This window comes from Nelusetta ayraudi, unplaced genomic scaffold (assembly GCF_046127955.1).
Source record: "Nelusetta ayraudi isolate G7.1 ecotype Tasmania unplaced genomic scaffold, CSIRO-AGI_Nayr_v1 ptg000130l, whole genome shotgun sequence".
Classification (NCBI taxonomy): domain Eukaryota; kingdom Metazoa; phylum Chordata; class Actinopteri; order Tetraodontiformes; family Monacanthidae; genus Nelusetta; species Nelusetta ayraudi.
The window spans coordinates 1,289,923-1,316,292 of record NW_027466180.1 but is presented as its reverse complement, the minus strand read 5'-3'; the positions used below and the strand labels follow the sequence as shown (position 1 = coordinate 1,316,292).

The following is a 26,370-nucleotide window of genomic DNA, read 5'->3' as shown; positions in this document are numbered from 1 at the left end:
CGAAACAGCATATCTGTGTTTATAGTTTATGGCAGAGTGAGCGTACAAGTACATGTTACAGGGACAGGGGGAAAGGTGAAAAACACGAAACCCGGGAGATTTAAACTATTGAAGGAATTAACGGTCCAGTGTGTAAAAAGTTGCCATGATTTGTGATATTTATCTTGGTTTAAGCTTAATATACTGGCCAAAAAACATTAATAAAAGTGTATAATTGCAGTAGAGTAAAGGTCATCTGGGTTTCCTACCCATTGACCATACGAAGAAAGAATCCAGGTTTGGGTGTGCAGGCCAACGGAGCCTGGATTTTGTTCTTGGTGGAAACAAGACACTCAAAGAAGAACTTTAATTCAAACCTGACCCCTGAGCAGATGTAGGTTTATCATTAATATTAACATTGGTGAAGATTTCCTGTTCTCTAATTCACAGGCCGGCTGTTATAAGGTCACACTGGAAAAACTGAATAAACACAAAGAACCGCAGTATCTAGGTAACAATTTAGATAATTAAAAACAGTCATGCAAAAATTTCAGGTATGTTCTTATTGCCACTCCTATGTGAGTCATGATCTCTCCACGTGGTCATTTCAAGGAAACATGTCCCACTACGCCACTGATTGAGGTGGGGGACCGTGACTTATTGGTGAAGAATGCCTCGCGATACGGCGAGTGACGCGACCCGCCGCCGCTGTCCGTCGCTCGGTGACGCGCTCTTTGTACACAGTAGGTGGGATCTGCTCGCTTTCCAGCGTTGAAGGCAGACAGGAGTGATGGGGATTCCAGCTCTCTTCAGAGAACTGGTTCTTTTGGCTCGGCTCACGAAACAGAGCCGGTTCTGTTGGCTCGGCTCACTAAAAAAAGAACCGGTTCTTTTGGCGCCCACCCTTAGATTTTTTTGTTGCTCATATTATTTTGTTATCAAATTATGTGCTAAAATGAATGTAAAAATAAATATAAAATACCAAAACAAACACTCGCCACAATACAACAATGTACAAGTGAAAGAACACATCAACAACACCACAAGAGAAAAACAAAAAAAGCAAAACAAACAAAAAATAGCATTCAGCTTAAAAAAAATAAAAAAATTCAGTTCATATATATACAGTATATATACATATATAAATGAGTGTGTGTTATACGTATTTGTTATTCGGTTTATCCCATTTCTATTTTATTTTTACATTTCTCTGTATTTCTCTATCTACTTTACACATTCTCTATCTCTACTTAACATTTCTCGTCGCCAACTCCACGAGTGCATGTGGATCGAACCGTTTCCCAGTTCGGTTACCGAAAAACAACAACAACAACAACAACAACAACCGATCAGGAGCCGGCTCTTTTGGTTCACTTAAAAGAGCCGGCTCTTAGAATCGGTTCGTTCGCGAACGACTCATCACTAGCAGACAGGCGAAGGAGGAGGAAGAGGAGGAAGGGGAGGAACGGGCGCCCCCTAGAGACAGTGAGCTGCAACTTGTGTGTGTGTGTGTGTGTGTGTGTGTGTGTGTGTGTGTGTGTGTGTGTGTGTGTGTGTGTGTGTGTGTGTGTGTGTCAGTCAGTCAGTCTGTGTGTGAGAGGAACATGGGCGGACGGAAAGTCCCCGTGTGGAAATCCCCTTCCCTTGACTTTTGAGCAGAAAGAAACTCTCGTGGCGGATGTGTGCAGTCTGCTGGAAAGGCTTTGGCAGGGCCGCGCGGGCTCCCGAACACGTCTCGCGCAGGCAGGCACGGGGAAGGAAGGAGAAGAAGGAAGGAGTAGAAGAAGAAGAAGCAGCAGCAGCAGCAGCAGGAGGAGGCGGAGGAGGAGGAGGAGAGAAGATTCGAATGGCGCCGAGCACCGCTGCGGTGGTGAGGCTCAGTGAAGTGGCTGACGGTGGACGACTAGCCTGAGCATCCGGCCGGCAGGGAGGCAGGCAGGCAGGCAGACAGGCAGACAGGCAAGGGAAGGAAGGAAGGAGGGAACGAAGGAGGGCTTATTGTGTTGTTACTCTCCGCCGACATCACAACACACGCAGGTACGACAACAACACTTCTCCTCGCCTCTGCACCCGCATGTAGACGTTTTCTCACCACCACAGCTCCCCCATGGGCTCCGTGTGTGTGTGTGTGTGTGTGTGTGTGTGTGTGTGTGTGTGTGTGTGTGTGAGAGAGAGAGAGAGAGAGAGAGAGAGAGAGAGAGAGAGAGAGAGAGAGAGAGAGAGAGAGAGAGAGAGAGAGATGAAGCTAGTGGCGCCTACATCACCGCTCAGGCCTCGACCAACCAAAAAAGAAAACGCACGGTCGTGTTTGTCGGCGGACGGACGGTATGCGGAGCGGAGAACAGCTCGGGCTGCTGCTGCCGCTGCTGCTGCTGCTCACGACAGTGGCGTTGACAGCCATTGTTTACAAAGACGTCACCCCCCCCCCCTCCCCGAACTCCCCCCCACCAACGGAACGGAAAGGAAAAGAGGCGCGTTTTAAAGCGCTCCGTGGTTTAGTTAGCCATCGGCGCGCGACACTAGCAAAGCGGCGGTTTGCGGGGCTACGTCGTTAGCGGCGGTAGTTGTCGTTGGAATTACGTAAGGCTTCTTTTAAACGTAAGCAAAGACCCTCCGGTTATTGTGTGTGTGTGTGTGTGTGTGTGTGTGTGTGTGTGTGTGTGTGTGTGTGTGTGTGTGTGTGTTCTGGAGGGGGGCGGCGGCGGTGGCCGGGTTGTGTTTGTCTTTGTGTGCGTGTGTATGTGTGTGTGTGTCGCCAGCCATCCCTTTTAAACACACCGCAGCGTCCAGACGCGGCGACGCTGCTTGTCTGTCAAGTCAGTCCGAGTCAGTCACACACACACACACACACACACACACACACACACACACACACACACACACACACACACACGTAAGCAACGAGCGAGCGACCCCGGGATTAATGATCCTCGTTGCGGGGCTCAGTGACAGCCAGGTGTCTGTTGTCTGCTTGCTCCTCATGTGAGTGACTCTCCTTTTAGCATGGCCTAGTCTTGTTTTGTTGCACCTGCTGCTGCTGCTGCTGCTCGAGCTGGAGTAGTAAACGCACGGAGGCCAACGCCAGCTTCAAGCTTCACCTCCAGCTCCAGCATTCAGCTGCTGTTTGTCTGAGCTCGAACTGTACATCAGCTCCTCCAGATGGAAGCAAGCAAGCGAGCCTCAGGGTTTGGGAAGTTTGAAGTCTTTAGACTCCAGCAGGCCTTCTTTGCTGACCAGCACTTTTGACTTCCTGCCAAGTTAGTATATGCCAACACCATCTCTAATCTCCATTTTAGTTGTGAAAAGCTGATATATATAAATATTTATTTATTTATTTATTTTAATAAAAAAGGAACAGCAAATTGGCAGTATGCTCTTTAACACACTGCAAAAATTCACTTCTCTAAAATATTGCTTTAAGACCCACATTTGAAAAAAACAAAAAAAAAACAAAAACCCAAGCATGTATGCCAAGACTTAGAAAGCACCCTGTGAATTTCACTACACCCTCGCTCATCTCCATTTTGAGTGGTGAGAACAGCGTCTTCGACAACAACTCCTCTCACCAGTCACTAGTCAGCTACCAACTCAAACACTTCCACCCATCAGAAATGCCAAACCGGTTTTAGTCGTCATCTAAACTGAGAATCAGTGGGCTCAGGCCTAAGAAATCTCCACAGCAGCTGCTTATGTCAGTCTTTTAAAGGGCCCCGTGAACTTGGTGTGCGCCAGCAACGTCTCTCATCTCCATTTTAAGTCATCAGATGCTGAGAAGATACCGACTGACGTGTTATATCCACATCTGCTTTGGTTGTTTGTTGTACATAGATTGATTTGACTGTTTTGTGACTACTGTAACTACTGTGTAGTTTATGTTTTGTACTGTTTCTTTAGTGTAGTTTGCCAATTTGGGATCAATCGAGCACATCTATCTGTCTAAACGGCACAGTACTAGAGTTTAGATCCAGCCAATCTCCATTAGAAGAGGGCAAGGCACTCTTTGAGGCTTTAAATGAAGAACTTAATCAAAGATAAGTGTAATTCCTCTTTGGGAAAGGTCCAAAACACAGCTTCCTGTGTTCTAAGACTTTAGTGTCAAAGGTTCTGTGCAGTCCAAAATGTGCTTGCTAGCTGCAGAAAGGTGCTGACGACGGACTCGGTCACAGGGCCTCGACCTTCCCGGCAGTCCTGGGAAGCCCTGGGTGGGCTCACAAGTTCATTCTGGAAAACACCTCATTTGTTTTTTAGCGAAACGCTTTGAGCACGGCGGGACGCCGGGACATCTTGTTTACCATCAAGGAGAGCTTTAAAGAATACTGCTGGAAAACAAAGTGGCTCCTTGTGTTCTTCATTCCATTTTGCCCGCCAGTGTAAAAAAAAAAAAAGAGAGAGTGGCAGACAGATTTCACTCTGTGCTGCTGATCCTGTGCGTCGGGTGGTTTCCCGAACAAACTGTAAACTAAACTCTGACTCGGGTCTAAATTAATGAGGAAGGGGAATCTCCCGCAAAACTTTCCCACCAGACTATTAATTTTGCGAAAAATAACGCCGCCCTCTTTCTCTCCTAGTTTCCACGCCTTTTGGTCAGCGTCGGTTGACGCTGCCTCTTCCACACCCACCTCCTTCATCATCCTCCTCCTCCTCCTCCTCCGTCCAACCACCTGGCCGACACACACCAGCCATGTCGCAGGGTCAGAACTTCCTCCCCAAGTTCCTGTTCGTCTCCAACCTGCTCAAGGCCATGAAGATCCGCCAACGGGTGCCCAACGACGTGGTGAAGCCGGCCGGCAGCGGCGGCCTCATGCACCACCTGCGCGGCATGCACCGCTACACGCTGGAGATGATCGCCATGAACCACTTCCCGCAGGCCTTCAGGGAGGTGGTGCAGGCCGCCATCCTGGACAGAGCCATGCAGGCCTCGCTGGAGCAGGAGAAGAAGCTCAACTGGTGCCGGGAGGTGAAGAAAATGGTGCCCTTGCGCACAAACGGTAATAAGAGTTTTTTTTTAATTCTTTTTAAGTCAGGAATATGGAGGCTAGTTTTGAAGAATTACATCAGTTTGGCACAGGTCATCGGGTTCAGGGGGTGGAAGGGTTCTATGAATTTGGGCGCATTTCAATAAAATTAGATTGTTCAACTTTATTGAAATGTCCTGCACTAAATCCGTTTCATTTTATCGCCCTTCCGTCTCCTTAACTCTCCTAATTATACGTTAAAAACATCTATAGCACTGTGAAACGTTCTATACCTTCCACGGGTTTCAAAGGCGTGGTGTTGCCTTCTACCTGCCTCCAACCATTTCCCTTTTTATGGCATTTACAAGAAGTGAATTTGCAGAACTGTGTATTTCAGTACACCTGTAAAGCGGGACTTCTGTCTGACTTCTGCCAGAGTTGCGAGGCACATAGTTGCAATTGTCAACACTTGTCAAGCCCGTGCTGCGTCCAACGCGGACCTCTGAACTCAGCGGTTCTCAACTGGTGGAGTCTCAGGGCCCACATCAGTTTCATCCTCATCGTGAAGTCGCGACCCAAATTTATTCCACAAAAATAAGAACACGACACCACTTTCTGTCATGTCTGGTCAATAAATGATTGAAATGATTGAACTGAATCGTGTGTCCTGCAAAATGAATGGCCAACAATTCCTCTGTAAATATATACATTTTAAAATCTGAAACTGTCCACAAAGACGCGACCCAGTCGAAACAGCTCCGTGACCCACTTCTGTTGTACAGAACCAGTTGGACCTGAACTTGATTTTCGGAAGCTCGCTGTCACCGCTCCGGTCGGAGGAAGTTTCTGTCCTCATCATCATGTTGCATGTTTTTTTTTCTAGCGACAGAGAGAGAGAGAGAGAGAGAGGATGCAGCGAGTGGTTCTATGAGTCAGGGCTGTTTGACCTGTGACTTTCTGAGATGTCATTACTCACAAGCAGCCTTACAGTAAATGACAAGAGCCGAGCGTCTCGGGGGCTCACTTTTCTTTTGACTTCCACTCATCTTTGCAGCCCCTTCTGGGTTTCTTAACCCCCCTCACCCCATCCCTCCCCCCCCTCGGTTGTCAAGTCATGTTTCCTGTTGTTGCCCGTGTTGTAAACGCGGGAACATCCCAGAATCGGCCGATGTGTACGCAAGAGGGTCCGATTGCTTCTACTCATAATACGAACGCTGGGAATTCCTCTGCCGTCACTTGTGGCGCTGTTATTTGCTGTCAGCGGTGTTTCAGACCCCGCTGTTTCCACCCCGTATTTATAACACACGGGGTATGTCCACTGTGTTTCTGTGTAGGTGGCGAGCCACTCCTTCCTCATCCTATGTTGTACTTTTTTTCCCCCCGCCCTTTGGTTGGGTTCGCAGCATCGTATGTTAAAAATTAGCCCAGTTTTGTTAGTTTTTTTTGGTTTTTTAAAAACCAGATTGCCAGTATCTTAAAAAGGGCTGACGTTGTAAGATGTAGAAGGTGCAGGTCTATTTTTACTCAAAGGGGGGAAAAAAATGGGTTGACAGGAAACAGCAGCTCTTTTGAAACATGTGAAGCGTGTGCATGTAAGTTTCCAGAGGAAATGATATCTTTTTCCATATCTCGATTAATATTTAACATTGAGAATTTCCTCATTACCCTGACATCCGATTTTTTTTTTTTTTTTGACACTTACAGGACAGATGAGGAACTCGATGTCATACGCGTGCGTGTGCGCGTGCATGTGCGCTTTTACCGTAAATACTCGGAGGCCTCGAGAGAGAGAGAGAGAGAGAGTCGGAAGCCAGAGATGACAATAGTAAATCATGTGACTCTCGGCTCGTGGCGTTTCCTCTTCATAAAGACCCCTGAATGGGCGACAATAATCCCGGTGAGCTGGATGGAAATTCCTGTCTTGCGAAGATGATGTCATAAAGATGAGACAGAATTTATGGCATCTAACTCCAAAGGACCCAGACGTGACTTTGAGCAGAGGACGGGGTAGAATGCGTGCGCGTGCTCACACACACACACACACACACACACACACACACACACACACACACACACACACACACACTGTAGCCGACTGCTGCTGAGTCACTGGAGCTCAGCAGACGCAGAGATGAAGAGGGAGACAGAGAGGGATTGTGGGAGAGCAGACGAGCGTCAGTGGACGTCCAGTCTGAGCAGCTGATGTTAATCAGGCTCCTCAAAGTTACAATGTCGCTCTGCCATCGGCCGGAGTCCGCGTGATCGGCTCCGAGCAAAAAAAAGAAATGAAAACTGACCGGTTGTCTTTGTACTCGGGTCGCCTTCATGATAGATTAGGAACCCGGTCGACTTCATCCGCGACTTCGTTCTACAAGAGAAAAACTGAATGGTGCAAAAGCCTCGCAAGGTAGTTGATGGTTTTCATGCCATTTTTTTTTATTACACTTCCATTTATTCCTTTTTTCTAATTATTATTTTTTGCCTATAGTGTCCCCAACCAGCTGGATTGTTCTGCCACAGTAGCTGTTCTTCACTTTAAAGGGTTCTTATTACGCAGAATTCACTGAACACAAGCTTTGTTCCGTTGGCCTTGTGTGAGAAATATTTCTGCGGATTTTGACTGTTTTGAATGGAAGCAGAGGCCTAAATGTGGCAGTTCACCAAGAGGTGAATAAGTTCTTGGATCCTTCGTGGTTCTAGTTTTTCAAATATTCTAGTGAAGTGAAGGTGAAGGTGTTCTGCAGTTATAGCGAAAGTTTGCACATTTCTTCTCCTTATTACACACATTTTTTTCCAGCTAAATTAGCCTTGGCCAAGAGTTGTCTTGTTGCATTGGTCTAAGTGGACGGCTCGGTCACAGAGTGGAAAGATGCTGGTGATCGCGTCGATGGTGATGGTGACGAACACAGACCCAGAGCTCCTCCGGAGAGCACAAACGCGCTGCAAACTTGTGTTGAGCGCCGCCACCTGGGCAGCAACCAAACGAGGATTAGGTTTGGTGGCGCGCCGGTGTGTGTTCAGGAAGTGTCCCAGCTTGTCACAGAGGAAATGTCTATATTTAGACAGACGGAGCCAGCAGAGCGTCTTTCATCTCCATTCAGGGTCAAAAGTCTGGCGTGTGTTTGCTCGAGAGGTGCCGATTATTGGTTCCTATTCTTGTGTTGTGCTATCGCGTGGTTGTTGCTGATGACATTTTCTCCCTGCGACTAACTGTGCATTTCAAGGCGAGCACCTTGAAATGAGATAACTGAGAAATTTTCAGATTTGAAATGTTGTTGCTTTTTTTTTTGTCTCAAAGATACCATATGGATTATTCATTTAGCCGGATGAAAAGCTCAGGTTGTAGGTTAAAGTCAGCGTGCGTTGTAGTAAAGTTCTGTTCTGAGAAATCGGTGTGATCTCTGCACTGGTTCAAAATTCTCTGAACCTTTTCTTTTTTTTTTTTTTTTTTGAAATGCGTCATCACGCAGCATCCCTTCAGGGGAAAGGCGTTTGTCAAAAAATCTGACTGATGCAGAACTGCGGTTTTAAAAACTGTCTGCAGGAGTTTCTGACTCCCGGGAGGGAGGTGAACCCGGGGCGCCGGCGCACGCCGATCAATCGCAGGCCTCGCCGGCTGGCGATGCCGCTTGTTTAGCAGATAACATTCCACCCTCTCCTGGCCACGCCCTCCGCGGAAAGTCCGACGAGTGGCTGAAAGGCATTGATGAGTTGGGATCACAGGAGGGGGGAATACACGCGCAACAAAAGGCAGAAGTAAGCAAGAGGGGAAATTCCTGTGTTTAGTGTGGCAACAGGGTTTTTCGGCGCCGCGCGCACACACACACACACGCGCGCACGCACACGCACACATACACACACACACACACACACACACACACACACACACACACACACACACACACACACACACACACATTAACAAACACGGCCTCTCCTGTTTCACAACGAGCGAAAAGACCCGCCGCTGCGGCAGAAAATCCCAGATTTCTTCTACTTTCCAGTGCGTTTTCCTGGACAAGTTACTTTAATGTTGAAGAGTTTTGTAATAATAAACAAAAATTAAAAAAAAAAAATCCAGGCAAAGGATTTGTTTGTATGATTTATTAAATCATGTGTTTTTATGTAAATGCAGTGGGGCTTTTTCAGGCCGCTTCAGAAAAGTCTTTATCTTTTTCGAATATGCACACTGTGAGTGAGACATGTGAGGATCATCCAATGGTCTAGACAGACTTGCGGCGAGTGCGACAGCAAGCCTGGAAATCCCCACACTCAAGTTGTGCTTGCATGTTTTGTGCGCACTGCACTTGCCCGTTGGTTACGCTCGTTCCCTTTTGTTCTGTGTGTCCTCTAGGCGACGGTAACTGTTTGCTCCACGCGGCCTCGCAGTACATGCTGGGCGTCCAGGACACGGACCTGGTGCTGCGGAAAGCCCTGCACGGAGTTCTGAAGGAGACGGACACGGGCGTCTTCAGGGCTCGCTTCCAGGCGGAGCTGCTGCAGTCGCAGGAGTTCACCCAGACTGGACTCCGATACACCACCACGGTATCCACAACTTCTCCAGCCTCTTCCCATGACTCAACAAATTTCAAAAAAAAAAACTTGCTTCAGCAACAATACTTGCAACTGCTTATTTTAGTCTTAAAACCAGAGCTCATGAAGCTCACTTCCCCAGAAAACGTCCATCTGGTCTTCTGAGAAAGCATGTGCTGAAAAATGTGCTGAAAAAACTTTTCTTTGTGATGTAACAAGGGGAAGTGATACCTTTCCCAGGTTAGCAGTGTGACCCCTGCTCCACAGGGGAAAACAAACAACAAACAAGACTTAAGTTGTTTTCTCACTGTGTGTGTGTGTGTGTTTGCTGCTCCAGAACTGGGAGGAGGAGTGGGAAAAGATTGTGAAGATGGCCTCCCCAGTCTCCAGCAGCAACGGCCTCCAGTTCGACTCCCTGGAGGACATCCACATCTTTGTCCTGTCCAACATTCTCCGCAGGCCCATCATCGTCATCGCAGGTATTGAACCGAGCGCCCTTCCAATGGGCCGTGCTTGTCGAGACGTTGCACAGGACGTGTAAAAAAAAAAAGTCTTTTGGTGCTTCCAAACTGCTTCTAAAACAGACCAGGTGGTCCGCAGTATGAAGTCGGGCTCCTCCATCTCTCCGCTGAACGTGGGCGGGATCTACCTGCCGCTCCAGTGGCCGCCCGCAGAGTGCTACAAGTACCCCATCGTGCTCGGATACGACTCGCAGCACTTCGCGCCCCTCATAACCATCAAAGACAGCGGCCCAGGTAGGCAGCAGGAAACAGGAAAAACATATATATATATATTTTTTTTTTCCACCAAGCGTCATATGTTAACTGAAGGTAGATGGGAGGTTGTGGGTTTTTACTCCTGAGACGAAGAGAAAGAATAAAAAACTTCCTTCGAGGTTTGTATGATATGCAGGTGCAATAACTTGGCTGCAATAAGATTGCTTTGTATTAAAAATAAGGGTCATTGGTGTTTGAAGAAAATACCAATCTGACTTTCCTTAACATGCAGCAATTAGACAGTTTGATCTTAAATACATTTTAGCGACTATTAGTGACAAAACGTCCACAATCTGCTCACTATGTCTTGTTTTTGGACATCCTTCCCACAGAGATCCGAGCGGTGCCGCTCATCAACCCCGGACGGGGAGGCTTTGAGGAACTCAAGGTCCACTTCCTGATGGAGAAGGAGCAGCAGCAGAAGGAGAGGCTCCTCAAGGACTACCTGCAGCTGATAGAGATCCCCGTCATCGGCCTGGGCTACGACGCCACGCGCATCATCAACGCCGCTCGGTACAGTTAGCAGTTAGCTCCTCCTAGAGTAATAAAAGGCATGCAGTGTTCGAAACTATGCTATATTATAAAGAGAGACAAAAGTACAGTATAAAATAATAATAAAATAAAAATAAAATCATATAGTATAAAATAAAAAGATTCAAAAACAGCTTTTACCTACTTAAACTCCTCTTTTTAATCACTGCTGCTTTTATGTTATATTTTGAATGCGTGTACACGTCACAGAAGATGCTGCTGCAATTTCGTCACGCACCATGTGTGATGACAGTAACGGAAATTCTGGCTCAAACGGTATCATAGCCGTTTTAAAATCGCCACTCCGCCGTTAGCTGAAGTCTGTCCTCTGTCTTTACGCTCCAAGGCTGGACGAAGGGAACCTCCCCGAGGACATGAACCTAATGGAGGACTACCTGCAGCTGGTCAACCACGAGTACCAGCGCTGGCAGGAGGACAAGGAGCAGGCGTGGGCTGCCCAGCCGCAGCGCCCGCCGCCCTTCTCCGTCTCGCAGCTCTCGCTCATCGAGATCCGCTGCGCCACGCCGCGCTGCACCTTCTACGTCTCGGTGGACACGCAGCCGCACTGCCACGAGTGCTTCGAGAAGCGGCAGGCCGGGACGGGGGGCGGCGGCGTCGTGCAGACCAGAGGGGGCGCGGTGGCGGTGCAGGGCGGCTCGGACGTGGAGGTGGCAGCCCGAGGGGTCCGGAGCGGCAGCCCGCCGCCCTCCACCTCCTCTTCCTCCTCTTCCAACGGCCGGGCCGTGGTTCTGTCCAGCCCGCGCTCGGCCCCACCCACCGCCCCCAGCCTCAGCCTGTACAGCGAGACGCACGCGATGAAGTGCAAGACGCCCGGCTGCGTCTTCACCCTCAGCGTGGAGCACGACGGACTCTGCGAGCGCTGCTTCAACTCCCGGCAGAACCACGGGGCCCCCGGGGGGGCCGCCGCCACGGCCGCCGCAGGACCGCCGGGCCCCGCTGCCGGCGGGGGCCCCGTCGCCCCCACCTCAGTGCCGGGCTCCGGCTGGACTCAGTGGGCGGGCTGCAAGGCGGAGACGGAGCGCTGCAGCAGGTGCCGGCAGGAGGCCTTCAGGATATTCAACGGGCTGTGTGCGCCGTGCATGCAGAGGCAGCCAGCGGCGGAGAGGGGCAGCGACCCCCCCAGGACCGAGGCCTCGGTGGCGTCGGCCTGGAGCCAGGCCAGGGACGCGGAGCGGCCGGGCCTCACCCTCACGCCGGGCCACGCCTCCGCCTGGCAGGCACCGCTGGCTCGCCCCTGTAAGAGGTCCGGCTGCCAGTTTTTCGGCACGCCTGAGAAGTTGGGCTTCTGCACCATCTGCTACGTGGACTATCAGACCAACCACCGTAAGTGCCCAGGAGGAAGCGCCATGCCCGGCGTGAGATATTTGTAACTTGTTGAAAAAGAATGCAGATGTTGTGGATGTCGCTCACTGCTGGCCGCCGCTCCGTGTGTTCCAGACCTGACGCCGCCGCCGCCGCCGCCGCCGCCCGCCCCGGTACAGAGCCGCCATGGCGTGGAGGCAGGCTTCCAGAATGCCTCGCGCTGCCGCGGGCCCGGCTGCGGTGCCGTGGGCAAGACGATGCTGGAGGGCTACTGTGACAAGTGCTACGTGAAGGAGCAGAGTGCGCGGCTCAACCAAGTGGCCCACCAGACGACGCACTCCCCGCCACCTGTCGTGGTACGTCTGTCTTCTCGGAAAGCTTTCCTTCCTCCTGGTCACTCAGTGGAACCCCAAGGTGTTCCCGGGCCAGCCGAGAGACGCTGGGCCGTCCCCGGGCCCTTCTTCCAGAAGGACGTGCCCAGCTGATCCACTGTTATATTTACCTACACAACAGCAGAGTTGAAATAGCTCCTCTTGAAGCAACGCATTCTAGTCAGTGAGACTTGAGTTGCAAGTCATACCCACTTCCTCTTCTTTCTCCTTTGTTTCTCCCTCTGCCTGCAACAGCGCGAGCGAACGGTCAAACCCAGATCCTCGCAGCAATCCCAGACCCAGACCCAGACCCAGAACCAGAACCAGAACCAGAACCAGACACAGTGCCGGCGGAGTGGCTGCAGCAACGTGTCGCCGGGCTGCACCGACCTCTGCCCCGAGTGTCACACGCGCGGCCAAGGCCGTGAGGCCGGCAGGCGGGCGCAGGCGCCCAAGGAGAAGTCCAAGCAGCGGTGCCGGACGCAGGGCTGCGACCACTACGCCAACCAGGAGAAACAGGGCTACTGCAACGAGTGCGACCACTTCAAACAGATCTACCGCGGCTGAGGGCGCACGGACCCGCAGCAGCAGCAGCAGCAGCAACAAGGAGGAATGCGGCCGGCGCTCGCTCTCCGGATCCGCCTCCCCTCCCCCGCACCACCGTCCCACCCCCCTGCCGCAGGAGCCCCATGCCAGTTCAATGCACCTCTGATACTAACTGACCAACTAACTAACTAGCTAGCTAGTGACTTACTAGTAACCTTATGGCCTGAATCAAAACCCCCCCATGTAGAATGTGAAGAGAGCGTGTGTGTATGTGGGGGGCGGGGGATGTGTGTGTATGTGTGTGTGCGTGCGGGTGTGTGTGTGTGTGTGTGTGTGTTCCGCAGTAGACCTGGCCTCCTGAATACCTCTTTGTGCAATTATTATCATCTGATGTGCCCCCGTGCACGGCGAGAGGTCCTGGCTCTGGCTTTGCGTCAGCCAGCAACTGGCTCTCCACTCTTGTGTACTATAATGTATTTAGAGGTACGCCGCCGTCGAGTCGTGCCGGACAAGATGATTGTACGTCCAACATAACGAGAAGCATCTGACATTGCTTTCTAGACCACAGCCAAGGATTTATACCCCTGTCTGTCCGTCCGTCCGTCCGTCCGTCAGTCCGTCCGTCTGTCTGTTTGAATCCAATCTGTGTATCTTTCTGCCTGTCTGTCTAGCATTTGCTCTCTAGAGCGAAGGATGTAGAAGTACAGCAGGCTGGGGGAGTGGGGAGGCAGGGGCGTGCGCCCGGCCACAGTGACTGTGGAAGTGGTAAGCAGAAGTGAGGAGCCAAAGCGATTGCGAACAAAGCACTTAAAAAAAACGTGATGATATGCTATCTGTTTAGCTTAGCTCTGCGAAAACACTCATTTGAATCCTCCTGGAAAATGAAAAAAAAAAAAAAGAAAAACAGATCAACATTTGCAAATGAATCAATCAGTCATGCAATCAGCTATTTTTTAATAATAATTTAAAAAAAGGAATAACCCCCTACCAACAGTCATGTTAGTTTAGATTTTGAGGAAAATTAACTTTCGCAATTTCTTTCTTTTTTTTTTTTTTTTTTTTTAAAAAGAAGCAATTTGATGACAAAGTTTGCGCATTTTGTAATAAAAAAAAAGAGCAAAGAAAACAAAAGGTACACGTGGAAGATAAGAAAGAGCCATGTGTGTGAACAGTGCAAGACAGACAGGGCGGGTCCCTGCTAGTTCTGGTGCTAAATGTACAGAAAGACGAGCCTCTCCATCGTAGCCAACATGCTGGCAGCGTCAGCGGACAAGAGAGCAAAGGCGACAGGAGAGACGGGACTCATTCTATTCCTCCTGTCCGTTCCTCTTATTTCCTCCTCCTCCTCCTCCTCCACTTCTTCTTCTCCTTCTCCTTCTCCTCCTCCAAACTAAATTTGTTGCCTTGGACATTGTTTTTTGCTGTTTACTGGCCACTTAAGCACCTAGAAATGCATACCACATGCAAACACATGCACACACACACACAAATGTTGTCACTCCCAAGACGAAAGGAGAACTGAAACCACAATGACAAAAGTTCACTCTGTGTACTTTTCCAACTTTGAGCTTGCCACTTATTATTTCCACGGTTGATTTGTTACAGTGCAGATGCCTTTTCCTCCTTTAATTATTTAATGAATCATTTAAAACGAGCCAAGATTTAAAAATTTAAAATTCGCAAATATTAAAATTGAGACATTGCAAATTGACCCAAATCAGGACGACACAATCGTGACAAAATCCTTTATAATCCTAATTATAACTGAAAAAAAAATCACTCTACTTTCCATTTTGTATCTATTCTTATGCTCAAACAGTCAATAAACCTGTGGCAGTGCTAATCCACTAACAACACGTACATAACGCACACGCAAAAACACAGCTCTGTGAGATTGTATGCGCCCCGAGCCCAGCCTGAGGTAGTGTGCAGGTGTGACACGCCTGCAGAGACGCCCATCCCTCTCTGCTCTGCCCCTGCTGGATGTGCCGAGGCCCCGGAGAGCAAACCCATCGCCCGCGTTGGCTTAACTTGTTTATCTGAATGTCTTTTTTTGTGCCGTTGCTCCAGCAGCACAGTCCTGAGGCTGATCCTCGATACGTTTTTGCCTTCTTTTTTTTTTACGTAGTGATTGAGATCTTATGGACCAACACGGGGAGCCGATCGGCGATCCTGGATCGGCGTTCCCGCCTATTAAAAAGAAGAAAAAAAAAAAGCTTTTGTGAATATGGATCTAGGGTCCCATGGTTGGACCGTCCAAACCAATGCCTCATCTCCAACACACACACAGACATAATATACACAACACACACAATGCGCACATCCGTGCACCCGCAAAACTGACATTCCTTTTTATTTGTTGTTTTTAGGATTTTTTAAATGTATTTTGATATATTTGCTTTGGTTTCTGCCAAAAGAAATACATTTGCCATCAATTGCCAAACAGTTGTTGTTACCTCCTTAAGAACGGCCAGCCTGGATCATCACAGACTTGACTGGAGCGCCACAGATTGACACCTCGCGGTTCCGTCCCGACCAGAGATCTCTGTGTCTCGGGAAAAGTTCGGGAAAAAACAAGATTTTTATTTTTTTTTTTTTGCTCTAGCGAAACCGACTCGAGACGCGAACCGAGTCCGGCGCTCTTCTGTCATTGGCGAAGGAGTCGGGACGAGCGCGTGTCCATCTGTGGCCCCAGTGGGAAGAACGTAGACGAGTGGTTTCCTGGTCTGCCTTTTCATTCAACTGTATCTACAGCTGTCGGGGCCTTCCCGCGCGTTGACAGCCTTTCTACGTAGATCTCTGTGTGCTTTAATCACCTCTAGATGAACCTTAAAACACAGGCCTAACTAGCGGTCATCTCATCAGGGCCCCTCCCTCCCCCCCCCCGGCCCCCCCCTGCTGCCAACAGGTTTATGGGGGGGGGGAGGGAAGTGGGGTGGGGTGGGGTGGGGTTGGGGGCGTGGCCTGAGCTACGGCCTGCGGAGGAGATCACATAAGTTGCACATGACTTTGTCTGAGCTGCTGAGGCATTTAGGAATGGTACTCCCGACTCGCGCGGGGACGTTCCGACGGTAGGAAGAGCATCCCGCTTGGAGAAAAGCAGAAGGTGTAACAAAAACATGCAAAACTGTGTGGAAGTGTCTTTGTGTGACCTTTTTCGCCAATAGGGTATCGTATGGAAAAGAAAAAAAAAAAAAACTGGTTTTGTTTGTTAAGTATTTATTCACATTAAGATATCTGTATTGTGTGATTCAATAATTATTTATATGTCGTCCTTAAATGAATTATTTTTATTAAGAAACCTGAACACCTGTCTGATGTGGTTCTTGTATACCTGCTTTTCTGTGTGTGTGTGTGTGTGTGTGTGTCTGTGGTTGTGTGTCGTTTTTTGTGTGTGGGAGAGAGAAACGTATGTGCGTGCGTGTATGTGTGTGTGTCGGCGTGAATGGGATGTGGGCCGCCGCTGACACACCTGCAGTTGCCACACGTCCTGCGGCCCCTCCAACCTCCACCCAGAGCTCCAGATCTCGACTCTTCAAAACGACATTTTCCGACAACAGTTGCCACACAATTCTGTTTTCTGCTGAAAAGCGGCCGCTCGCCGCTTGCGCTGAATCCACCTCGAGTGCAGGCAGTCAAAAGTTTGCACACACCTTCTCATTTTATCTTTACAACTTTCTACACTGCAGATAGACAATGAAGACATCAAATATATGATCAAGATTATTTATTTTTGCACTTTCAGTACTTTCCAAGCCACTGTGTGGGCCGTCATTCTTCTGAAGTCTAAAGACGGACTGAAACCCCCACCCTCATAAAAAAATAAGCAGAGAAGACAATGGATTGAGAGGGTGGGGGCACTTTGAATCAAGGGGGAACATCCAGAAAGGTGGATTTGCTGATGATTATTTTTAGTTCCCGGCGTAGCGCCCCTCCCGGGGTGACATTTCAACAGCGTGGCCCGCCTGACGTGTGTGTAGACTCCTGCTCAGCGTCCCACAGCCCCGACCGCAGCTGTGGTTTCCTAGAAATTATGCCGGCAGCCCCAAAAAAAATGCGGCTTCTTACACACGACGGTACCTGTGATGTACGTATGTGCACCTCAGCGGTGGTGTTCCCGTAATCTGGTCGTGTCAAGAACAGTGGTGTGCTGCAGGCTGGGCCGAGAAATGCCACCTAGACCACATGCATTGAGCAGACTTACAAATGCAATCTCTGCTAAGGGTTTGATAAAAATCTGACTTCTCAGAATCAACTTTATCGGCCATGTTTGTACATGCAAAAACAACTAATTTAACTAGTTCTATCTCATTTCTCATAAAATATAAGAATTAAAATGAAAAAGATATCCATCTATCATTATATATTCTAAATGTAATGTATGGAAGTAAAACCGATGAGTTTAGATCATTCAATTTGGTAGTTTCTTAATTCAGGAATTTCTGCGTAACAACTTGAACTGTCAGTAAGTTTCTAGATTATTTTCAAAATGCATGAAGGCAACAGGTTTTTCTGTGAAATGGTTGAGGATCATGAGAGGATTTAGCTGGAAAACTTATATGGGATGTAAATCAGACAAGTGTTGAATTGCATTGGTTGGGCCAATAGTGTCCATACATGATAGATTAATTATTTCTCACTTGACGATTTCTACATGGACAATTGCAAAAAAAACCCCGCAGACTCGAAATGGAAAAATTGTCTGTTTGAAATGTTTCGTAAGACTTAAACATGGCATGCCACAATGAACTGAAAATGTCACATTGATATAATGTCGAATCTGTGAAGGAATGAAGCCACCAGTGTCTGACTCACTCTCTCCTCTGTTGGGAAGAGAAAAGAAGAAGAAGGGGAAAAAAAACAAAACACCAAACTTAAATGTCGCAAAAATCAAAACCACATCAGGGCTCTTCAACAGGAAACTATCTGTTTTTGTGCAATAGAAAGACGGAGTATCCATGGTTACCTTTGTCTGGAGCTTTTGTGAGAGGCAGCAAACATGGATGAGCGTGCGTGTGTGTGCGTGTGTGTGTGTGTGTGTGCATGTGTGTGTGTGCGTGTGATTCTAAGCATGTCATTTGAAACGCCTCTGAGTCCGTGTCAGTTTTTTCCTTGGACTTGACGCCTTGATGAAATCCACGGTCTGGTTTGTTCTTGTCTGATGCTCAGAAATTCTCTTCTTTTGCAAGAGCAAACAGATAATCACCATTGACTCACTGAACTTCCCGCTCAGTCAGAGGCCGTGTGAAAAGTTGAGAGTCCCTCTGGCCGTGACTGGTTCCTCGAACTGTTTATTTATTTTTTTGATAACAAACCTGATTAGCCGGCAACTGGAACGGCGCCATAGAAAACCCCTCTCCTGTTCTGGCAATTATCAAACTGACCAGTATCCAGTGTTTTCCTAAAGTTACACTTTAATACTGAACTAATGCCTCTTATTCGATGCAGCTTTGCGTGAAGGCCCAGTGGTGTGAGATTTAGCAGCTTCATATTTGCCAAACAGCGTTAATGTTGTTGCAAAGGATCGCGCTCTGCGTTGTTGAAGCCCCACTTGATCTCACTTCCGTCTGAAAAACCTCCAAACTGATTGTGATGGTGATATAAGCTGACCTCAATGAAAGTTGACCTGCTCCTTATTTAGCTGTGTGCAAATGCTTATCAGCAAATGGAAACATAGCGGTTAAGTGACTTTATCAAACTATATATATTTTTTTTTTATTCCTTTTCGGCTGCCAGTAAGGCCTGGCCTGTAAAAAATAGATGTCTGGTTGGTTGTAAACCATGGTAACAGTTCAAAGTTTAACAGTTTAACGGCCTTCACGATTCAAAAAACCTTTTTAAGCCTTTGGATAAAAGCAGGCTACATCAGGAGTACTGCATCAGTACAGCAAGAATAATCTGCAAAGAATAATCTGCAAACTGAGTCAAACTAACGGATGTCTTGTGTGTGAGGAATTCTTGAATTAACTGCAGTCATATAAAGTCATAAAATGCCCTATGACCACCTGCCCATGCCTCTAAATAGATATAAAACACTTATCACCTTAAATGTCCTTCACTGGCCCAAATTATAGATATCGTGTATTTCATAAGCAGTACGTAATAGTCTCAGGGGATTTCACAAACTTGTTTCCAAGACCTTTGTTTTTTGTTTTTATTAAAAGAAAAAGCCCCCCGATACCAAAATACACAAACGTTTCCATTATTGAAAGTAAATTAAAGTGAACCCACAAAAAAATTACCCAATTTTGTCCCACATCCTGGCATTCAAAATCTGATCTTTGTATCTACACAGTGTGTGCAAACAAGCAGAAGTGCTCCAGGGTGACTCACCGGACTCTCAACCCTAAAAAAAAAAAAAAAGAAAAAAAAAGAAGCAAAAGTAACAGTGAACAAAACACGTTGCATAATAAGGGTTTGTCAGCACAATCACATGGATAGAAAAAAAAATGTTTAGACGTGTATTCAGAGAATTTGAAGCTTTCTAACGCTAGAAGACAGAGACAAATAATGGACAATTTGAATTATTCGCATTTGAATCCAACCACCAACTTTGAATAACCCCATAACGAGAGACTTGCGGTGTAGCTATTCTGAAGGTGCAGCTGCTTTCCCTTTCCAAACGTCACATGAAATAGTTTCCTAGAATTGGAGACTGAGTAGCAATATGCAACATTGACCACAGGGTGGCAGGCATGAATCGCTTATCGCTTTAAAAAAAAAAAAAAAACAGAACCCAAACGAACTACAAATAGAAACTACACTTCCCGGTATCTACCAACGTTTGAGGAAGTCGAATCCTTCAGTCCATGGGTGTCTTGGTTTAGTTCTACATTACACACCGACACGCTTGCGCCAGGGCGGTGTCGTCAAGACTACAATTTCCACAGCGGTGAATCACCGGCACGCGCCGGTATGGGACAACAAGCACTCCTCTCGACAAGCGTCGACGGTTATCCGGCGGCGCATGCGCAATGCCATTGTTGTCAATGAGCGTCGTCCACAGCCCGCTAAGAAGAATAAGTTGGACGTGAATCAAACGGTTGTGTGTGTGTGTGTGTGTGTGTGTGTGTGTGTGTGTGTGTGTGTGAACTCATGAAACCTTCCAGTTGGGCCGAGGAGGAGGAGGAGGAGAAGAAGGAGGAGGAGATGGAGGAGGAAGAGGAGGAAGAGGAGCTGCTGGCTGCCTGCGACAGGGAGCTGAGGCGTGAGTGTTCTGTGCCGAGTTTAGCCCAGGAAAGACAGAATCGAGAGGATTCGCTCATGTTGAGTGGCCACTACTGATGTCTTCCTCTTCTTATTTGATATAGTGATGTACAAACAATGGTCAGGATTGTTTTTCTACATTGTAGTGTTACGCCTCTGCATTGCTTCAGCCCCACTGGCTCACACGATAAGGAAAACGTGGATTATAACCTCTTTATTTCACGATGCTGTAAGATTGTAGAAGCTGTTAAATTGGGGCTGTCAATCTCAAATACACAGTGAGCTAAAAACGTAGACCAAACATCAGAATAGAATAGAATAGAATAGAATAGAATACTTTATTGTCTGTCCCATATGGTGACAGAAATGGAACAAGCACCTAGACAACAGGTGTCACACCAACATTTTTGAACCTGAGAGCTGCTTCATGGGTCCTGAGTCGTATGATGGCCAAACGGGTTCCTACCGTTGTTGTATAGTACACAACAAATGACTTAAAATTGTACACATGCAGAATTTAATTTCAAATGAAAAAAATCTCATTGAAACAAATAAGATGTCAATAAAAATTGTTGGCCTCATTTTGTATTTGCAGCCTTGTGGTTTAAATTTCAATAGTAACCTTTTCCCACGGGCTAATGATACATTTGAAAATAAAATAAACAATAAACCAATTAAGGCATAATAATAACTATCCTTCACTGAAAATCCTCTCCTGATTGCGTGTGTGTGTGTGTGTGTGTTGTGTTCAGAGCGTGCCAACAAGACCATCAAGCGACCCAGTCACGATGGAGGAGAGGGGGAGGAGCTTCGCGGCGGCGGTGACGCCGGCTGTCTCGCCGCAGCGAGCCAAGACGACAGAGGTGGATGGAACCAAAAGTCGCAGAGCGAAGCAGGTGAGCAGCGGCGAGCGACCCAGCGCAGCGCAGCGCAGCAGCCCCGAGATTTCCCCGCTCGTGTCTCGTAAATAGAAATTCTCTGTTGGGTTTGTGCGTCGCTCACCTGTGCTGCAACTCTGCCCTCGCAGTCAATCAGCTGAAAAGTCTCCTGATGAAACAGTGCAAAGAAATTCCACAAGCTGTCTCTCCTTCAAGAAAGCAGTCACCATCCAAGGTACTGTGTGTATGTGTGTGTGTTTTGTTCAGGCTTCTGTTGTATTACACCAGCAAATAACAAACCTATCCTCATTTTCCCCTTTTCTTTTTCTTTCGACCCCCAAAAGCCTGCTGTCAATCACTACCAGCCCGAGTCCGTCCAACCCCTGGAGGCCGAGGTCAAGTTCTGCAAGGTATATATTATATGACAAGCCAACATGCACCGTATATTGGATAGTTTTATTCACTTTCATTCACGCACTCTCTTTGTGCTCCACTGTAGGAGGAGCTGCAGGTGTTGAAGCAGCGCGTCAGAGTGGTCGTGGTGGAGAACGAAAAGTTGCAATCAGAGCTCCGCAAATCCAGGATGGCAGAAGAATCTTTTGAGCACTGCACAGCGGTAACGTTTGATTTGTGTCTTTATAGGACAGTGCCTTTACTTTGACTTCCCTACACGACGCTTATTGACAGTTTGTAATGTAATTGTCTTGCCATCACCCTCACTGTTCTCAGGCTCAGGACAATGCGGCTGCCGACAATCTCAAATTCTCAATTAACAGACACAGATCAGAACATTCCATGTGGAAAAATGAAATGGTAAGAGTGATTATTAATGTTCATTCATTGTTATTAGAGGGCACAGTATCATGTTATAACGTGAAACTACACGTTTTTACATGATCATTTTCACGTTACTTTTTGAAAGTTTCACGTTTTCACGTGAAAATTATCACGGATAGTTTCACCTTATAAAACGATACTGAGTCCTGTTTTTTTTTTCTAGGGTGGCAGCAATTCGCTTCCGTACATTAATACTCACTGAAAACACTTATTTCATTGCACAAATGTGTTTGGTCTCCCCCTGTGGTCACTGAAGGAACTGACATAATGTGTCTGTCTCTTGTCAGGAACACCTGAGAGCGATGCATCAGGCCCAAATTGAAATGTTGGACGGCCAGGTCATGTCCCTCAGGTTTGCGTGGCAGCAAAACTGCGGTCACCTCCCCGGCCATTGATTGCTATTTCTTTTTGTTCACGTCTCATCTCTTCTCCTGCCTCCAGGAGGGACCTGTCAGTCAGCCAGAAGGAATGCGAGGAGTTGAAGTTGAGTCTGAGGAAGAAGGAGAAGCAGGTTGCAGACGCGCTGAGGGCTGACAGCGGTCCGCGCGTGGAAGGACTGTGTCTGAAGTGCGCGCAGCACGAGGCCGTTTTGGAGAGGACGCACACCAATCTGCATGCCAAGGCTGTTGAGAGGCTGGCAAAGTAAGGCGACGCACCACCCTGAGCTGCCGGAGCTGTTGCAGCATCACAATCTTGTTCATTTGTGCATTTCTCCCGCAATGAAAAAAACATATCAAAGAAGTTGCTTGTGGATTAGGATTAGAATTTGTATGCCTTTATTAATCCCAATATGGGGTACATTTGCATAATTACAGCAACAATATAGTGCAGAGAAAAAAAAATGAAAAAGAAATCGAGAAATAAAATATTTCTACAGTAGGAAAAAAATGTTGGATCGTTTTGATTTACCACAACCCTGAGTTCAGGAAGAGGCGTGTATTGAAAATGGATGGATGGATGCTTTGATTTTGACAGGGAGCGTGACGAGTTAGTGGGGGCCCTGCGTGCAGCCCGGGCCGGTCAGCAGGAGGCGCAAGAGAAGGAGTGGTCAGCCTGTCTGCAGGTCAAGCAGGTGGTGGAGATGGCGGAGGAAGCCAATCTGCACAAAGCCAGGGTCAGAGAAACACTCACCAACAATTTCACAGCTCGGCCGTCTGCGCTCTGCGGCTTTCTGGGACTTCTGGGACAAACCGCTGTTGTGCTGTGGTTTTCCGGCGTGCAGGCAGAGGCACAGTGTGAGCAACTGTCACGAGAGCTGCTGCGACACCGGCAGCAGGTGGAGCGGGAAGCGCACACCTTGAAGGAGAGACTGGCTCAGGCCAGAGAGGAAGGCCGGTCTGAGGCCCGCAAACAGAAGGAGGAGCTGGCGCAGACTGTAAGCCGTCCTCTGCTTTCGTCAAGTCATGTGCAACCACGCCGGTTTTATTTTGAAATTGTGCGTCTGCGTGTGTGTCAGGTGTCGCACCTCTCCCAGCAAGTGGCCGAGTCACAGGCGCAGCAGGACCGACTTCTCAGAGACAAGGGCTCACTGACCAAACAGCTGGGAGACACGCTCAACAAACTGACCAATCAGGAACAGGATCACGCCAAGGTACAGTGCCTAATGTGTGCTGACTTTTAGTATCTTATAAAGCTGTTTTAAAAGGTGCTGTGTAAATTAATGTATTTTTTAAGTATTATTATTTTGTCCTGAAGGAAATATACACACAGATAAGTGAAATCTACTGCAGCAGTAAACAGACCCAGATCAGTCTCTATGCAATACTTACCAAAGGCCAGTGGATGGCAGCAAAACCTTTTCTATTGTAGTATTTTATCACAGCCCATAAATGATTGAAGTCAGAGAGCTCGTTGGTAAAAATAAATAAATAAATGGGCTGCCTGAATAGAATGATTCTAAGTTCAGCTTTTACCAACATGATATTACAAAGTCATATTTTTTGCATGGAGACAAACTGCTTATTTATTTTCATCCCATGAATCGCTGGCTTTGGGTTAAAGCGGCGAACTTTACAGCGACTTTACATCCAACCACAAATATGACTTCTGATGAAGGAGAAAAATAAAGGGCGAACGAGTCATTCGAACCCGGGCTTTCTCCAGGTGTGTGTGGAGCTGCGCTACGAGCTCAGCCAGGCCCTGCTGAAGAGGGACGAAGCGGAGAGGGAGCTCCGAGACGTCAGCACCAAGACGGGCAGGCGGACTGAAAAGGCTGCACAGGTCGGCGGAAGCCAAGATTTCTTAGAGCAATTCAACAACCAGGGTTCCAGAGTGCCCGCTTCTGGAGTTTCTAATGTTGCGAGTAGTATCGCACTGAGAACAAAATAATCCTTTATACCAGGGGGGGTCCAGGGGTATACCAGGGGTCACCAACCGTTTTGAAGCTGAGAGCCACTTCATGGGTCCTGAGTCACATGAAGGGCAACCAGTTTGCTGCACTCTCCTGAAATAACACATTTTCTTGGTTTGCCTTTGGTGAAATGTTAGTATTGTTATTATTATGATTAGTAAGGATACTGATCAATGTGAAGACACTGATTACCTTAATGAGTTAATAATTAACGACAATGACTCAACAAGGTTGGTTAAAATTGAAATTTAGACGCAGCTGAACGGGTTGTGCCATTTTTCAAACAGGCCTGCGGGGGGGCGGGGGGGGGGGGGGGGGGGCAGCAAGGCGACTCACATAGCTCTTGGGGTGCTGCCTGGTGTTGGTGACCCCCCGCCTGACATAATGTTCATCATTACTACCGTTGTTGGGATTACTCCATAAAAGTAATCCAACTACTGATTCCTGATTACTTCTTTAGAAAGTAATCGAATCAGTTATTTAACTACTTTAACTTCTTAAGCAATCAATTACTAATGACTTTAGAGTTGAAAAGTAACAGTTGAGAACGCTTCCTGCACGCAGCGTGCAGCAAACCAGATTTTTCTTCGATGAACTCAAAACAATGTTTGTATTTCCAGCCACAAACGCAATTGCTGTTTAATTTACTTTTGCCGCCGCCGCCGCCGCCACTGCGCGTGTTTTCGGTGCGTCGTCGCACATCAACGATGCCGCTTGCACGGCTGCATCGTCCGTCGGCGACATCGTTGCTTTTGGTTGTTTTTCTAAATTTCAGACGTTTTTGTGGATAATAAGAGGATCCAATACGAGACCATAGTAAGATAATAAGAAATCATTTTTAGCTTGCAAAAAATATTTCAGAAAAGTAATGGAATTGCTACTTGATTCAGTAATTCTGATATAATTACCAATTTCGCCACAGTAATCCCGTTACATTTCTACTTAGTAACTAAAAAAAAAAAATGTTGAATTACAGTAGCAGATTACTCATTAATAGATTACTTGCCAACACTGTTCATCATTACGTCGTAAAATCTAAATGAGACAATTAAAAAAGAAAAAAAAGAAAAAAGAAAAAAGGGGATTTCTTGGATGCACACTGCATCAAACACCAGCGTTAGAATAAAATGCGGTTGTAATTCCCCTTTAACTGTGAGTTTGTCCGTGGGCATGAGGTGCGGTTGTCGTGCGAGATCTCCTCACCCCCTCCTCTCCCGACCCCCCCCCCCCACTCCCCCACCCCCCCTTCCTTCCCTCTCTTTCCATCTCTGCGGGACAGGAAGTGGAAAGGCTGAGCTCAGAGCTGGTTGGCTGTAGGCAGCGCCTGGAGGCGGTCCAAAAGGACGGGAGCCAATGGCAGGCCGAAGCCCTGAGCCTCGCAGAACAGCTGGCAAACGCCCAGCGCCAACTGCACCTCACCAGGTAGCACCTAATCCTATTATACATGCCACCACACTCGCGTACACACACACACACACACACACACACACATACATACATGCATATATGGGCACACAGTGCTCCCCTCTGTCCAGCTCCTGCCCAGCTCGGCTCGGCCCAGTCCAGTTCAGACCAGCACACCAACTGTACCACACCAGGTAACGGCTAATCCTATTATACAAGCCGCACGCACACACACACACATACATACGTACACACACACACACACACACACACACACACACACACACATACACACAAACACTCGTGCGTGCCGCTGCGCCCGCGGTCCCAGTACCAACTGGACCTCACCAGGTCACCGGCTAATCCTGTTAAGCATGCCACAACACAATGCAACACACAAACGCACACATTTAGATAGAATAATAATGATGAGATGAAGCACCAGCACCAGCACCACCAGCCACCGAGCCACCGGGCCACCGGGCCAGCGGGCCAGCGCTCGGCCCCGCTGCCGCTCCAGCAGAGCCACAGACTGTGCCCCAGCCCTTTCTTCTCTTCCTGGCACACACACACACACACACACACACACACACACACACACACACTGTCACAGTGGAAGGTGAGGTCAGTGGACAGCCTGGCCTTGGTGCCACCTGCTGGGAGCTGCTCTCCATCTCACCA

General features: G+C 47.9%; 2 protein-coding genes across 7 annotated transcripts in view; both read left to right on the top strand.

Moving 5' to 3' along the window:
* Window positions 1-1,547: 1,547 nt before the first annotated feature.
* tnfaip3 (tumor necrosis factor, alpha-induced protein 3) lies at window positions 1,548-16,321 on the top strand. Of its 2 annotated transcripts, none has more exons than XM_076050845.1 (9): window positions 1,548-2,016; window positions 4,548-4,967; window positions 9,289-9,479; window positions 9,805-9,946; window positions 10,052-10,222; window positions 10,576-10,756; window positions 11,121-12,118; window positions 12,233-12,453; window positions 12,724-16,321. In XM_076050845.1, exons 2-9 carry the CDS (start codon window positions 4,661-4,663, stop codon window positions 13,033-13,035), a joined length of 2,523 nt encoding a protein of 840 aa, XP_075906960.1. In that variant the 5' UTR covers window positions 1,548-2,016; window positions 4,548-4,660; the 3' UTR covers window positions 13,036-16,321. The 2 variants fall into 2 exon arrangements, with proteins under 2 accessions (XP_075906960.1, XP_075906961.1); XM_076050846.1 differs by lacking the exon at window positions 1,548-2,016 and adding an exon at window positions 2,458-2,577.
* Window positions 16,322-19,972: 3,651 nt separating this feature from the next.
* Window positions 19,973-26,370, top strand: part of sdccag8 (SHH signaling and ciliogenesis regulator sdccag8) — a 41,207-nt gene continuing 34,809 nt past the window's right edge. For 3 of the 5 annotated variants that reach the window (XM_076050841.1, XM_076050843.1, XM_076050842.1), the window contains exons 1-13: window positions 20,069-20,221; window positions 20,973-21,116; window positions 21,248-21,333; window positions 21,443-21,508; window positions 21,598-21,714; window positions 21,828-21,911; window positions 22,223-22,287; window positions 22,377-22,577; window positions 22,911-23,049; window positions 23,158-23,310; window positions 23,392-23,526; window positions 24,039-24,155; window positions 25,565-25,707. In XM_076050841.1, coding sequence (XP_075906956.1) covers window positions 20,110-20,221; window positions 20,973-21,116; window positions 21,248-21,333; window positions 21,443-21,508; window positions 21,598-21,714; window positions 21,828-21,911; window positions 22,223-22,287; window positions 22,377-22,577; window positions 22,911-23,049; window positions 23,158-23,310; window positions 23,392-23,526; window positions 24,039-24,155; window positions 25,565-25,707 — 1,562 coding nt within the window. In that variant the 5' untranslated portion in view covers window positions 20,069-20,109. Of the gene's footprint in view, window positions 20,341-20,972; window positions 21,117-21,247; window positions 21,334-21,442; window positions 21,509-21,597; window positions 21,715-21,827; window positions 21,912-22,222; window positions 22,288-22,376; window positions 22,578-22,910; window positions 23,050-23,157; window positions 23,311-23,391; window positions 23,527-24,038; window positions 24,156-25,564; window positions 25,708-25,820; window positions 25,884-26,370 lie in introns of all 5 variants that reach the window. The other 2 variants (XM_076050839.1, XM_076050840.1) reach the window with 2 other exon arrangements.

Coding starts and splice junctions, on each gene's coding strand:
- tnfaip3 (XM_076050845.1), top strand. CDS start 4,661: ATGTCGCAGGGTCAGAACTTCCTCCCCAAGTTCCTGTTCGTCTCCAAC. Junction 4,968..9,288: donor GGTGCCCTTGCGCACAAACG/GTAATAAGAGTT, acceptor TGTGTCCTCTAG/GCGACGGTAACTGTTTGCTC. Junction 12,119..12,232: donor GGACTATCAGACCAACCACC/GTAAGTGCCCAG, acceptor CGTGTGTTCCAG/ACCTGACGCCGCCGCCGCCG.